Source organism: Arvicanthis niloticus, chromosome 1 (genome assembly GCF_011762505.2).
Source record: "Arvicanthis niloticus isolate mArvNil1 chromosome 1, mArvNil1.pat.X, whole genome shotgun sequence".
Taxonomy (NCBI): domain Eukaryota; kingdom Metazoa; phylum Chordata; class Mammalia; order Rodentia; family Muridae; genus Arvicanthis; species Arvicanthis niloticus.
The window spans coordinates 45,458,469-45,472,514 of NC_047658.1; the positions used below are offsets into that span (position 1 = coordinate 45,458,469).

A 14,046-nucleotide genomic window follows, 5' to 3' on the forward strand; every position below is an offset into this window, starting at 1 on the left:
GGGCACCTCGATATGGTTTTGCTTTACATGTTCCTAGATACTATTGGTGTCCAAGAGCCTGGGACTCGTGCTAGGCCAGTGAGAACTCTGAAAAGTTGCTATGAGAAGGGGATCTAAAGGGTCCCTGACAAAGGCCACAGGCAATGGGCCTGAGGCAGAACATGAGAGCAAAGGGGTAGGGTGGGATAGACGGCAGGGTTCCAGAAACATCTGGGAAGCTGGCAGAGAGACAGAAGGACTGAGAATCACTGCGAAGAGAGACAGAGGAATCTGAAGTAAACTCACAGTTTCTAACTCAAAGAAGAATTCCTCAAAATACTTCATTTTGCCTGTAAGCCATCCACACAACCCACAAGCTTTTGGATCTGGGCTTTCAAAACTGTCCTTAAGCTGAGGATATACATTTGAAAGCTCTGCTCTTCCTGCCCCTGCTGTCTTATACTCTAGCCCACTGGAATCTATCTGTAGGCCTCGAATACCCAGCGCCTAGGCATCCAACAGGCACACGGACGTCCTATAGCTCATGGCACACATCCCACGCCTAGGCACCATTTATTCAGGTGATGGCGATGAGGTTTCACTTCATGAGCTCGTTTTAAGATTTTTACATTTTAATTTTTTCCCCACTGTGATTATTTTTTCCATAGGGTAATGAAAATGAAATTTGGTGTGAAAACATCCAAAATGTTTAGTCCAGAAGCGGTTCTGACTTCCGGCAGCTAGCTGGCCTTCCTGGGGAGCGGGCTCTTGGTAGCTCAGCAGTATTGGCTTTCTGGTCCCCTGGGTATTATTGGGCAGAAAGCCACCACTGGCTTGCTCTCCTTTAGAGAAGTTCCTGCCCCGCCCCTAGGCGTCCATATTCCTGCCACAGGTGGCTGGGAGCCTTCCCTTTAAATGTGAGACGCTCTCCCTCCGCCCACACACTGCGGAAGCCCAAAGGGCTGAGGATGCACCCTTGGCCCCAGAATTCATCCCTTGGGTCCTGGCTCTCCCTGGTGCATTGTCATCTGGGACGGAGTTTCCACAGGTCTTTAGTCCCACAGCTGTGGGACTTTGCAAAACTCATCATTTTAAAACACATTTTCCAAGGCTTCCTTGTCACCAGGCACACAACAGCAGTAGCCACACCATTAGCTTCCAGATGCAGAGGAAGCCAGCCAGCCCAGCCATGGAGAGAGCAGCAAATAGATACAGGAACCAGAGTCCTCCTTGCAAACTACAGCAGGGAACACAAAGCATACAGCCTGCCCAGACCTTTTAATATGCAGAGCAGCCCACAGGCAAGTCCAGCCAAAAACCCAGAAAGTGCAGACTCCAGCCTTGCCGCTGGCGTTTCATAAATCGGCCGCTCCGGTATAATCCCAAAGAAATTGAGGTTATCCTTCGAGGTGCGAAAGGAAGGTTAATGAGCAAAAGCCAGCTTGCCCTGTTTTATTGCCTGAATCACAGTCGCTGATCCTGAGTAACAGCAAAGCCACAGGTCCAATCTGAGATCTTACTGCAAATCGAGGCGTTTTTCTCCCAGGAATATGAAAGTGACCTTGTATCTCCTTATTATCCCTCAAAACTCTTCAGCGTTGAGGATGGGGATGACCGATGGCTCAGGAGTGCAAACGTGACGCGCAGGGCTAGCTCCGCAGCCACTGATTGCCTGTTCTTCAGATCTTGGCTTCCAGGCTCCATGCTAGGTATTTGGTGGGAGGGGGTTGTTTTGGTTTTGGTTTTTTCCACAACCAGGAAAATAGTGAAGCTTTTTTTTTTTTTTTCATTTTTATTTATATTTTGCTTTATTTTTGTGTTTTCTAAAATTAAAAAATCCAATATCCGGATCCTGCTTATTTAAAAACAAGAAAGCTAACTTCCGCTGTGTAAAGCAGGCCCCTTAAGTAGTTTCCCTGGAGGATCAGGCAGTTCCTGAAATGAACCTAGTCAGAAGAAGCTGGGGGGGGGGGGGGTTGTACATATGTGAACTGAACTTCCTCCTGGTAATTCCCTCTGGGAATTCACTCAGGTCCCAGGATCACAAGCCCCTTCCATGTGTCAAAGCCAAGGCTAAGTGGCTGGCTTCTTTCTCGAGCTTTGTCTCTAGAGGCTAGAGAGGTGGGTGCAGCTGTTGTGTGCACTGGAAGATCTTAGCCAACGCAATTTTAAAATCTTAAGGACTGCAAACAAGCAACTGTCTATAGTCATGCCAACCACAACTCTCTTGGACTTGGCAGTCCTATTCTCCATCAGGACGATGAGGTCTAAAGCCCCCAAGAAGCAAAGGACTGGTGTGTTGGCTGGGTGTTGGAGAAGTGAATTTGGGGGTTCTGCAAAAGTGACTTCCCTACCAAATAAAGGACCCATTATATTCCCGATGACATAGAGATCCTCACATTGAAAGTAGCATCTGTAATTGTCGGAGATTTTTCAGAAGAGGAAACATTAGAGCAAGAAGTACACTAATCTCCAAAGTCAGTACCAACAGTATCTGATGATACATGGATGGTTCCTGGGGTTTGTTGTGGGTTTGATCTAATGTTGCTTGTATTTGTGTCCCCAAAATTGTACAAGAATCCAAACATAAAACACTGAGGGAACCCTGCTCCTAGTTGGTTTTGATTGGTAAATAAGGTTGCAGGCAGCCAATGGCTGAACAGGGAGATAGAGGCAGGGCGTTTAGGATTCCCAGGCAAGGAACTGAGAAAGAAGGAAGGAAGAGAGAGCCTCCAGGCTGGGAGAAAGAGAACCAAGACGCCACACCAGAGGCATGGGACATAGAACATAGCCGTCATGTAGGAATCAGGAGAATGCAACTAGAGAAGGCTGCATGACTGGGCCTAGGGCAGCAAAGATGGAATATAAATTTTAGTTAGTAATAACTCAGGAATATCGAAGGGGGTTGGATTAGCCACATGGAGCTTAGGAAGTGGCCCAGCCATTGAGCTGTTTTAGGCATATCAAAATATAAAGGCTGAGTGTGTGTCTCTCATTCGAGAATATAAAACATTGGGGCAGATAACAGGAGCGTGCCACCACCTCTGCCGCCACCACCTCTGCCGCCACCACCAACACTGGGATCGTTCAAGTAACATTGATTGGGTACAGTGACAGGGGTTTCTCCCCTCTTTCATTTTGTCTCTGTCAAATGTTTCAAACTCTAATTCCAGGCTTTCCCCAAATTCGTCTAGATGCCCTGTCTGTAGCTTCTATAAGATGGTTTGGGTCTCGAACAAAAGTTCCAGTTCTTCAAGCTAATTTAGGGTCATTTTCATTTACTCCAACTTGGAATAATGATATCAAGCAGCTATGGTGTTGCCAAGCCTCCCAGCAGCTGTTGAAGGAGCACACAGTAGTTGAAGCAAACGGAGTGGGGGTAGGGGTTGGGGGAAGAAAATGTATCTTCTCCAGTGTGAGAGACGGAACACAGATTCAAATTCAGGTCCCCTGGGTCCAGAGCCAGTGCATTCCTTCTGGGCCATGTTAGATTAATGAAATGCATTCATGAACTGGGCTTAGTGTTGCATGTCTTTAATCCTAGCACTCAGGAGGCAGAAGCAGGTGGATCTCTGTGAATCCAAGACTATCCTGGTCTACATAGTAAGTTACAGGACAGCCAGGGCTATGTAGAGAGACCCAAAGAAAACAAAAACAAAAATCAAACAAAGATGCACTCAACTTCAAGTTGCCAACCAAATATAACTAAGGGTCAATCACAATCTTAGGTCCATGTTGCATAGAAATAGACTGCCGACTGACAAGCAACATTGACTTTCCAGCTTCCCTTGCAGCTAGATGGGGTCATATGAGAAACCACAATGATCCAAACAGAGCTGGGCCTCCTCCACATGCTTTGTCCTGCTTGTATCTGCAACCCAGGCATGCTGCACTCCAGCTCCAACTATTTATATTACAATAGGGCTTTGGGAGAGGGAGACTGAGCCAAACAATGATTGGCAGGAATCTGAATGACCATACAGGGCACAACTTCCTGTCAACCTAAAAAACCAAAACAAAACAAAAAACAAAAACAAAAAACCCAAAAAACAAAAAAACAAAACTCACCCTGGATTGCAACGAATAAATTTTATTCTTGAAGTCTTTACAGCAGTCCAGCCTTTCCCTAACCAAATATCACTCAATACATTCTAAATACTAGTCATATTTTTGTCATAAAATAATTGAAGCCAGGAATGATGACACAGACATGTAACCCCAGCACTCAAGAATATGGAGAGATGGCCAGGCGGTGGTGGCGCACGCCTTTAATCCCAGCACTTGGGAGGCAGAGGCAGGCGGATTTCTGAGTTTGAGGCCAGCCTGGTCTACCGAGTGAGTTCCAGGACAGCTAAAGGCTATACAGAGAAACCCTGTCTCAAAAAGAAAAAAAAAAAAAAAAAAAAAAAGGAGAGTTCAAGGCCAACTGAGCTATGTAACAAATCCATTTATACATACATACATACATACATGCATACACACATACATACATACATGCATACATACATACATACATACATGCATACATACATACATACATACATGCATACATACATACATACATGCATGCATACATACATACATACATACATACATGCATACATACATACATATTGAACACCTCAAGGAGTATCTCTTGATAATAAGTCCTTAAGACAGCCTAAAACCCTCTCTGTCGTCATAAATGGGGGACAAGCCTGTGTCCCCCAGTATCTATCCATGGCTAACCATGTGTGTTCTGTAGTCTACATCCAATTTTTGATGCTCTCCTAAGGGAATCTTTAGCTAGCCTTCACTGGAAACAAAGGTATCCCTGTGTGAAGTGGGATTTATTTCTACTCAATAAATCCTACTTTGGGCTCCCTCCCAAAGGAGCCAAAGTTTAGCAACCAACATAAGAGCCCAGGAAACAGGTACAACTCTGGTCACTCTTGGGACACTCATCAGAAGGCTTAATGAAATACAGTGTTGTTCTGAGCTTCCCTGCGGCTCACATGACTCAGAGTCCTCGGAGCCCACAGGGTACAGTGGTGCTCACCCACAAACATGGATGCATTTCACAGCAGGTGACAACACAATATTCATACTCCTCTAGCTTTGGCCACACTATAGAAAGTAGAGGCTCGTGCTGACTCCCTGGGACGCAGGGCGTGTAGTATTTCTGTCCCTGAGCCTAACAAGAAAGGTTTGGAATTAGGAAAACCAAACCAAACAAACAAAGGGTTTCAAGATTGGTATAAAAATGCATTGGCTTTGGCCTTGGGTAGACATGAATATGAATCCTGACTGCTTGTTCACTTTGGAACCTGTTTCCTATAAAATACAACTACTCGTTCTTATCTCATAGAATGGGCACACAGGCTTAGGCAACATCTATTACAGACACTGGTTATGCTGGCAGGGGAGGAACACAGTAAATGATTGCAAAACAAAGTCCGAGATGGATCCCCTCCCCGCCTCCAGAGGAAAGGAGGAGAAAGGAGGAGGAGAAGGAAGAAGATGAAGAGGACAGAAAAGAAAAAAAGGAAGAGGAGGAGGAAGGAGAGGAGGAGGATGAAGAGGAAGCAGCCAGCAGGCTTCCCCACTTCCCAGATCACCACAAAGAGAATGTGGCCCGCCAGCTGGTCCCAAGGCCTCTAGATTGTCACGGCCTGGCTTCTGTGGGTGCTATTGTGGGCCGGGAGGATGTGTTCACTGACCACACCCCAACTGGTCTGCAGCTGCGGCTGCCCAGACCCTCCAACTATCCTCATGTCTAAGTCAGTCAGCTTCCCAAGAAGGTCCACTTCCAAGTTCCTTTATTCTTCTGTCTTAAAGTCATGAAGAAGAGGGGAAAAAATAAAGAAATATGGTTGTTTTCTGTCCCTAGGACTACAGTTGAGTTATTTAAGAAGCCAAAATTCTCATTTTACTTTGATTACCATTCTACCATATATAGCACACAGGGCTGAGATACTGACAGTGAGCGAACTTGATGAGTTAACTTGGTCTTTTTTTCTTTCCTAACTTGCGTGGTGTGTGTGTGTGTGTGTGTGTGTGTGTGCGCGCGCGCGCACGCATATATAAAAATGTCAGCCATCTATGTGACAGAGCATGCATGAGAAGGTCAGAAGACAACTTTTAGAGTCAGTTCTCTCCTTCTACCTTGTTTATGAAACAAGGTATCTCCTGTCGCTGCTGCCGTGCTGTGGACTCCAGGCTAGCTGGCCTGCAAGCTTCCAGGCAATTCTCCTGTCTCCACCTCCCATCTCACAAGTACTCTGCAACAGATGTGGCCCCTGCATCCAGCTTTTCACAAGGGCTGCAGGGCTAGGATTCGGTCTGCCAGCTAACACAGCATGTTTACCCACTGACTCAAACCCATGGGCACAGACCTTGGGTTTTTAGATTAAACATTCACACATATTATCAGGTATAGAAAACTAAATGGCTTTCAAAGAATGGTTTGGGGGTGCCCTGACATCAGAGTCTGGTTATCATTGATGATCTCTCTCTCTCTCTCTCTCCAAGTTCCCCCTTCTTCAGCCCTTCAGAGCAAAACTGTATGGCTTCTGATGTTTTTATCCTTTGAAGTGTTAGGGATTAAACCCAGGGCCTTGTGCTTGCTAGCCAGGCAAGCACTCTACCACAAAATTATCTATCCATCTCTCTTCTGCCTCTTTGGTATTTCGTCATTTCTCAGTTCTGCAAAAACATTTGGGCAGCTCCTTCTTCCCTTTAGCACCTGGAACATGCTTCTGATAACATGCCAATAGCACACACAGCGTCTCCTGACTGGTCTTCTGCCTCTTGCCTCTGCAAACCAAGTTCCATTCATCCACTTCTAGTCTTTTCCAAGTCAACTCCCTTCTCTTTTGCTCAGCTTTCGGCAAAGATGGCGGACAAAGGACAACTTGCTGTAGTCAGTTTTCTCCTTCCATCCTGTGGGTCCCAGGAATTGAACTCGAAGATTGAACTCAGGTTTCAGGCCTGGTAGAAAGCTCCCGAAGCAATCACTTCTAACCTGCTGAGCTATCTCGGCAGCCCCCATAAACTAACTTAATATAATTACTACCTCAGCGTCCATTTTTAGACCTGATGTAAATCATTTGAAACTCAGTCGTTTCTTGCCTCCTTTGACCTGGTTAAAACATCTCCCCTTCGTGTGATTTTCTGGCATACAGCCGGCATGTTCCTCATTCCATTGACCCGCAAACCCAACACACCCCACAGCTGCTGGCCGCGATAAAATCTAACAGAAGAGGTCAGATAATGCCACTATGCCCCCCCCCCCCTTCCACATTTGCCTCTTTTAGCAGATCACAGCTTCACTGGCTGGAGGGAAAGACCAGCAGGCTGACCTAGAGTAGCATTTTCAGATGCAGATTTTACTGGGACTATTTTGTTGAAGGGAGGGGTCTACCTGATGGAGGCGGAGCCTGATACTCCTCAGAAAGATCCCTTTATACTTATTTTCCAGCTACACTACAGGTGCCTAAGGGCAAAGACTGTTTTGCAATCAGGATTTCCATGCAGGGTCCAGTCCCGGGCCTGATGGTGAAATAAGTATTTAACACAAAACCCCAGCACCTGTTCCCTGGTGTCACTAAGGCCACAGGTGAGCCAGAGTGGCTCTCTTCCCTGGGATTTTGGCAGGGTTCTGACTCGGTACTCTGAGTCCCGAGCTACACTTTCACAACTCTGAACTTGAACTTATTTAAAAAAAAAAAAAAAAATAGGCCAAGAGGTGGGGTACTCCAACCCGGAAGAGACAGCCTCGCCACGTGCCTGTTTTGTCAATCAGGCAAGAAGGAATCTTTCCCCTACTCATCTTGAATTCACTTCCCGAGGTTGCCTTCTCCCCCAGCAGGTGCCACCACTCATTTGCAACAGACAGAAACAGCAAATTGCTCCACACCCCGGGAGCTCTGCCAGCTTTCCCGCCCGCGGGCGTGGTGTTCAGGGAGCCGCCTCCCGGTTGCGCCAATGCCGGACACTTCTCGCCAGCTATTGACTCTTCTCTCACCTAACCGCTGCAGCAACTGGCAGCCAAGCGGCCGACCTCTCCGCTGCGAGCAAGCATTTCTTCTCACAAAAGGAAGGAAAGAGTGGCCGGGAAGGGATAGAAGCCCCAGCTGTCTTTCTACGAAGCCAGATTTTTAACTCTCCCTCTACTACTCTACAAATCCGAAGAGAAACCGGGGTCGGGTGTGGTGGCACACGCCTTTAATCCTAGCACTTGGGAGGCAGAAATATGCAAATCTCTGCGTTAGAGGCTAGCCAGATACATAGAGCAAAATCCGGGACAGCCGGGGTTACACAGATAAACCAAAAGGGGGGGGGGGGGGAGAAAAACCTGCTATAGATATACCTGTGACTTCCAGGACCTAGTTTGCCACCGCTGTATTCAAACAAACAAAAGAGTCTTAAAAACAAATTAGCCTATTTCCTGTTCCTAAGGAATTCAGGGTTAAAAAAAAAAAAACAAAAGTTCCCTGGAGTTTTAGATTAGGAATGTTTCTAGATTGTTTTTGACACCATGCACAGTTGTTATTGACACACTCAACACACCTCATGGCCTTATTTAAAGCCGGTGCGTATGGGCGTATTTCAGTTGCCTGTGCAGAGAGTTCCATGGCAACTGAGTATGGAATGAGTGGCATTAATATTCCTTGTCTTCACCGGCCACGCTCATCAAGGTAAACAACTCTGGCTGCCTCCACGGACCCACCCAAGGTCCAGCTGAGATTAATCCGTCTTGGTCTAGAAAGTGGGCTGTTTGCACCCCAAAATGAGAAAAACCTACCAGCTACTTTCTAACTTTTGAAAATGAGGTCTATATTGTGAAATGTTGGGCACATCCAAAGAACATTTTAAAAATGAGGTGGGGGGGGTTAGAAAATGACCCAAATGATAACAATTATTGTGCTTCTGCTATACACAAGGCTCTCCTGGGCGCTGAGGATGGCGTGATGACCCCAAGGAGTGGTTCCTGATCACTTAAGTATGATGAGAAGGCCACAAATAAAGGTGTAATTACAGATTGATGTCAGAGCTGGGGAAAGCAACACCTGAGATTTGAGAATTGGGGATGGGATTGGAGGAGTGTCCCCAAGCAGAGGATGATGGAACACAGACACACACACGCGTGCACACACACACACTTTCTAGTACAGCTCCTTTATTTATAGACAAGGAAACTGAGGCTCAACAGACCTAAAAGATTTGTCCAAGGCCGGAGCTAATTATAGAAACAGGCCAACTGCAACGCCCAATCCCTTCCTGCTAAAATCACATGGGCTTATTTATAGCTCGGTTATAGATTATCCTAATTCATTTGGCCAATAAAATGCAGAACACTGGGGTTCAAAACCACATCCCCTAAGACCACAACATAAATAACGATGAGGGTCTTAATACTGACGCTACCTTTTTTTATTAAATACAGAGTTCTCATCGTATCAAAATTCCAGCGCTTGGTTCAGATTAAGAGAAGATCGGGTCGTAATCCTGTATAAAATATCCTGGCAGCGCTAACTGTTCAGTACTAATTCGAGTGTGAGCTGTGTGGCCCGGCTGACTTCACACCCCAGCTAGGGTTTCAGACCTATACGTGGCTGGCGTTGGGGTGAGACCCTGGAGATGAGCCGCTAGCGGCTGGCTGTGCTCTCCACTGTGTGCGTGAGCTGCATGAAGAATCCTTTTGAGAAGCCGGGGAGTTTCCTCTGGCAATCTATGCGAGAAGGGTGCGGGGCGGGTGCCGGGGTTGAGGATGGGGGACGCTATGACCGGAGGTTACCTCTGAAGCTGGACCACAGTGTAGAGAGCTTGCAAGACAGTCTTTTTACTCCAGACTCTGTGTATTATTTTAGTCGAGTGTATTCGCGCACTGTGCTTGCAATATACATATTATTTATTTTTTTCCAATGAGATTCTTAAATAAGAGTAAAATCCCTATAGAACAAAGGTGAGTCTCGGCAGATGTTAATATGTATCCACGATTAGAAACCTCTAACCACCGTAGGCCCCCAGGTTGAAAAACGTGGACTCCAAGCCGTCTTGCCCAGGGTTAGGAAAGTTGAATGCGTTAGCGGGAGGGAGGGTCGCCGCACTTGCTGCTCGCACCCTGGGATCGCGAGCCCGCAGGGAAAGTGTGAGCTTTCCAGCAGTCTCACCCCCCACATCCTCACACACCCACGAACGCAGATCAGCAAGGAGGGTGGGACCGCGGCGGGGCGGAGCCTTTGGAGCCCAGACCCCACCTCTCCCGCCCCTCCCTCCGCCCGGCCCGCGCTCGCCCCCCGCCCGCTCCCGGGGCGGCCGGCCCGCCCCCTCCCTGCCGCGCGCAAACGAACCTCGCGACGCCGCGCTCAGCGGTGGCGGTCGCGGCGACAGGCCGGGCGAGGCAGCAGGTTAGCCCGGGCCGCCCTACTCTGCAGGCGTCTCGGAAGTGCAAGTTGCGCCGCCAGAGCCCTGCGCCGGGAAAGCACTGGCCGGCCGGCCGCTCCTGAGGCCGGCTCCTCCAGGCGCTCGCAGGCATGCAGCCCGGGAGCAGGCGGAGCGCCCGGGGCCGCTACTGAGTCCGCGGAGCTGCGGGGACCCGCGCCAGCCGGGCCCCTCCCACCTCATCCAGGGGCCCACGAGCGACCGCCCTACACCTAGTCTTCGCGCGCAGCCCCGCCAGCGCCAACCCCTGCGGGCTGGAGGGGCTCATGCAGCCGCCAAGGTAAGCGCGGACAGCGGGGCAGGGGGTCCTGAGGTCCCCAAGGCTCCGCCACCTTACTGATCAGTGGCTCCCCCAATCCGGTGTCTCATCTCACACGCTTAGGGCTTTGCCTCGCATGAATCGCCTTAGCTCTTGGCAGCAGGAAAGTTTTGTGGTTTGGTGTTTTTTGTTTTTTTGTTTCTTTCACTCCTCCCCCCCCCCCAAATGCTGCCCTGCGGGCAGCAGGCGCTGCGCGTGGCTGGGCAGACCGGGCGCCTCTTCCACCCACTGTGTACCGGCCTGGAGCTCTCAATCCTGCGCCGCTACCTCTTCCTGGGGCGAGAGCCTCCCTGACCCACAGCGCTCTTGACAGATCTGGTCACCCCTCTGACCCACCGTGAAGCCCGATTCGCTCGCTTCACCCAGGCTAGGGTTGCAGAAGCTGGAAGTGAACGCACCTGCCCGGGGGACGTCGGCATTGTATTCCGTACAGTGTGAGTGACTCTTGTCTAGGAGCGTCCGGTGTGCCAGACTTGGGGTGGGAACTAAGGGGTGAGAGTTCCAAAAGGTCCGACGTTCCTAAGAGGAAGGCAAGGCACCGCGAGGACCCAGCGCCTGACTCTGGGTATAACTAGGGAAGAGGGACAGGTGTATTGGGAGACCGACCCGTGCAAGTATGGAAGATGCTTGGATGCAACTCGCGATTGCATCTTACTAAAGTAGTTGCATTAGATTTTCTCGGAGGGAGAGTCAATTTCCTGAGACTGGGATTTTAATGGGAGCCTGTGTGCTGTTATTATGTGGTGTGGTTTCGGAAGGCGTTGGATTGTATTTATTTTATAAATTGGGTGTCTTGAGGCAGATGGATTAGGGGAAATATCGCCATCTAGCGGAAATGGTGGTCTGTACCTTCCTCACAAGCCTTTAAGTTGGGCGTCCTCAAAGTTAGCCAACATGTCCAGAAGGACTTGTTCTCGGGGGCTCCAGCCATCCTGTAGAGTTTGAGCACCCCGATGCCTGGGGCTTAGCTCCAGGGACCGAATGGCGAATTGTATTAGTGGCAGGATATCACCTTCAGGACTTCTATTCCCCTCTCAGTGTAGTTTTGTGTTCTTCTAGCAAAAACAAAGTAACCTGTCACCTGCCTTTTTGTCCCACGGCATCTGGTCCAGAGAGCTGGCAAGCCTGTACGGTTACTTTACTACTCTCTAGTTCATCTGTATCAATATAGGTGATTTGTGAAGTTAATGTTAAGCCCTGACTCTTAGAAATTAGGTGTTCAAGTGTGCTTTTACGGCTAACTGAAGAACGGGGAAAGAGCCTCGTGCCATCTGCACTGGAAGGGAACAGTGTACCCCCAAATGGCCTATTTTTTTTTCACACACAAGGGGAAGAATTTCTGCTGTTCAAGCAAGCCTACTTCACTGGAATGACTGACTGCCAGGCTGGCATGCAGATGGACAAAGGCTCTGGGTGGGGCACCCACACATCCAGGCGGGCTACACATTCCTTATGGCTGGATTGTGCTGCCACCTTCCAGGCCAGCTGATACTAGCAGGGAATGAGTTCTCTCTGTGTGAAGGGCTCTCTGGCTCCTGGGAAAGCACTATAGCTTTCTGCCTGTGATAAAGTGCATTCCCCGAGAGACTCCTGAGCTGCAATGGATCCAGGGATCCAGCCTCCCTTTTCTTTCCTCTTTTCTTGTAAATCTTATGTATTCCAGGCTGTTACTGACTTTTCTAATATAGCCAAAAATGACCTTGAACTTCTGGTTCTATCTCATCTAATATATGCATTGTTGGGACTCGAACCCAAGGCTTTGTGCGTGCTGGGCAAGTACTTTACCAGTGAGCCACAGCCTCAGTTCCAAACCTCTTTTTTTTTCCAAAAACCCTGCTCCTTCATTTCCTTTCCAGATGAAGACTGGCACTCCTAATACACATCTGGCTCCTCTGCCCATCCTACCCTCTGCATTCTGTCTTGGCTCTGTCTTACCTCTCACACATATTTGCTTAATAATCATGACAAAAGGGGGTCCTAGTCCAGCTTGGCCTCTTATAAAGAAGGGCATATTTGACTTTCATTGCTACCTGTCCCGGATATAGGCTGACACAGAAGGAAGGCGTGGAGGCTTCTGTTTACTATGATATCTGAGTCTGCTCTACAGTAGTCTTTGGTAGTCCAAGTTCAAAATTAAAGAAGTAGATACTGCACATTCCTGACCATTCCTGACACGAGGACAGGGAGTGGTCAAGCCAGGATGCTCACTGCTCCCAGGAAGCAGGCTGGAAAAGAAAGGATGCCAGAGATGTGTAGGGGTGTGGCCATCGTGCCTGAATCTAAAGCAGCAGTTCTCAACCTGTGGGTCCTAACCCCCTTGGGGACTGAATGACCCTATTACAGGAGTCACATATCAGAGGTCCTACATGTTACATATTCACATTACAATTTATAACAGTAGCAAAATTACAGTTATAAAGTAGCAACAAAAATAATGTTATGGTTTGGGGGGTCACTATAACATATGAAAAGGTTGCAGAGTTAGGAAGGCTGAGAACCGCGGGTCTAAAGTGTTCTTTTCTGCTACAGCCTTGCTAAATGAACTAGGTTCAAGCACACTTCAAAAACTATACATGGCTGCAGAATCCGGTCCTGCCTGAAAGTGTACAGGGTAGACAATGAAACAGAGTATGTCCCCGAAACCTTCCAAAGTAGGGGGGGAGATGGGTGCACCCAAGTGAAACAGCACAGGCAGAGGAGGATTATCAGAAAACATCATAGACTAATTACAGCATGTTAATTCTACTAAATACATTAGGCAAAACCCTTTTAATGTAATTGTTCGGATTGCTTTTGTCTGCTTCTGTTTCTCCGAATCCTTGAAGAGAATGGCTTCGAGTTTCAGACTTTTCATTGTTTAAGCCGTTCAAAAAAACTGAGGTTAGCCTGGTGAGGAGAGTCTCTGGTTTTCCCATCTGTCTGGTTTCCAGCCTAAACGACAGATTCCTCTTTTCTTTAAACAACAGCCTGGTTCTATCCTCCCTTCTCTTCTCAGTGGACAGGGATGATGGGAAAGTTAAGGTCTGCTTTACCAAGGACAGACAGACTTCGGGTTCCTTGCTGACAAATGCACATCTTTAAAGGAAGACACCTAGTTTCTTGGCTGTCCTTTCAGTGGAACCTGCACCTTAGCCTCATCAGGGGTGAGGGGCAGGAAGCCGGGTGAGGTATAAAAGTTCATAATGGAGGAGGAAGAGGAGGAGGAGGATGAAGAAGAGGAGGAAGAAGAGGAGGTGGAAGAAGGGGAAGAAGAAGAGGAGGAGGAGGAAAAAGAGGAGGAAGAGCAGTTTTGGGATTTTGACAGAAAAATCGACTATGTAAAT

At 48.2% G+C, this 14,046-nt stretch overlaps 1 protein-coding gene and 1 long non-coding RNA gene across 5 annotated transcripts in view; one reads left to right on the plus strand and one right to left on the minus strand.

The window, feature by feature from the left end:
• Window positions 1-10,450, minus strand: part of LOC143442684 (uncharacterized) — a 35,568-nt gene extending 25,118 nt beyond the window's left edge. The window contains exon 1 of the long non-coding RNA XR_013111058.1: window positions 10,314-10,450. This is a non-coding gene — a long non-coding RNA (uncharacterized LOC143442684). The remainder of the gene's footprint in view (window positions 1-10,313) is intronic.
• Window positions 10,351-14,046, plus strand: part of Rgma (repulsive guidance molecule BMP co-receptor a) — a 42,863-nt gene continuing 39,167 nt past the window's right edge. For 2 of the 4 annotated variants that reach the window (XM_034507395.2, XM_076935856.1), the window contains exon 1: window positions 10,351-10,684. Coding sequence is in view for 1 of the 4 variants with exons in the window: in XM_034507403.2 (XP_034363294.1) it covers window positions 10,671-10,684 (14 nt within the window). In the remaining 3 variants the exon portion in view is untranslated. Of the gene's footprint in view, window positions 10,685-11,139; window positions 11,158-14,046 lie in introns of those variants that run through there. The other 2 variants (XM_034507403.2, XM_034507388.2) reach the window with 2 other exon arrangements.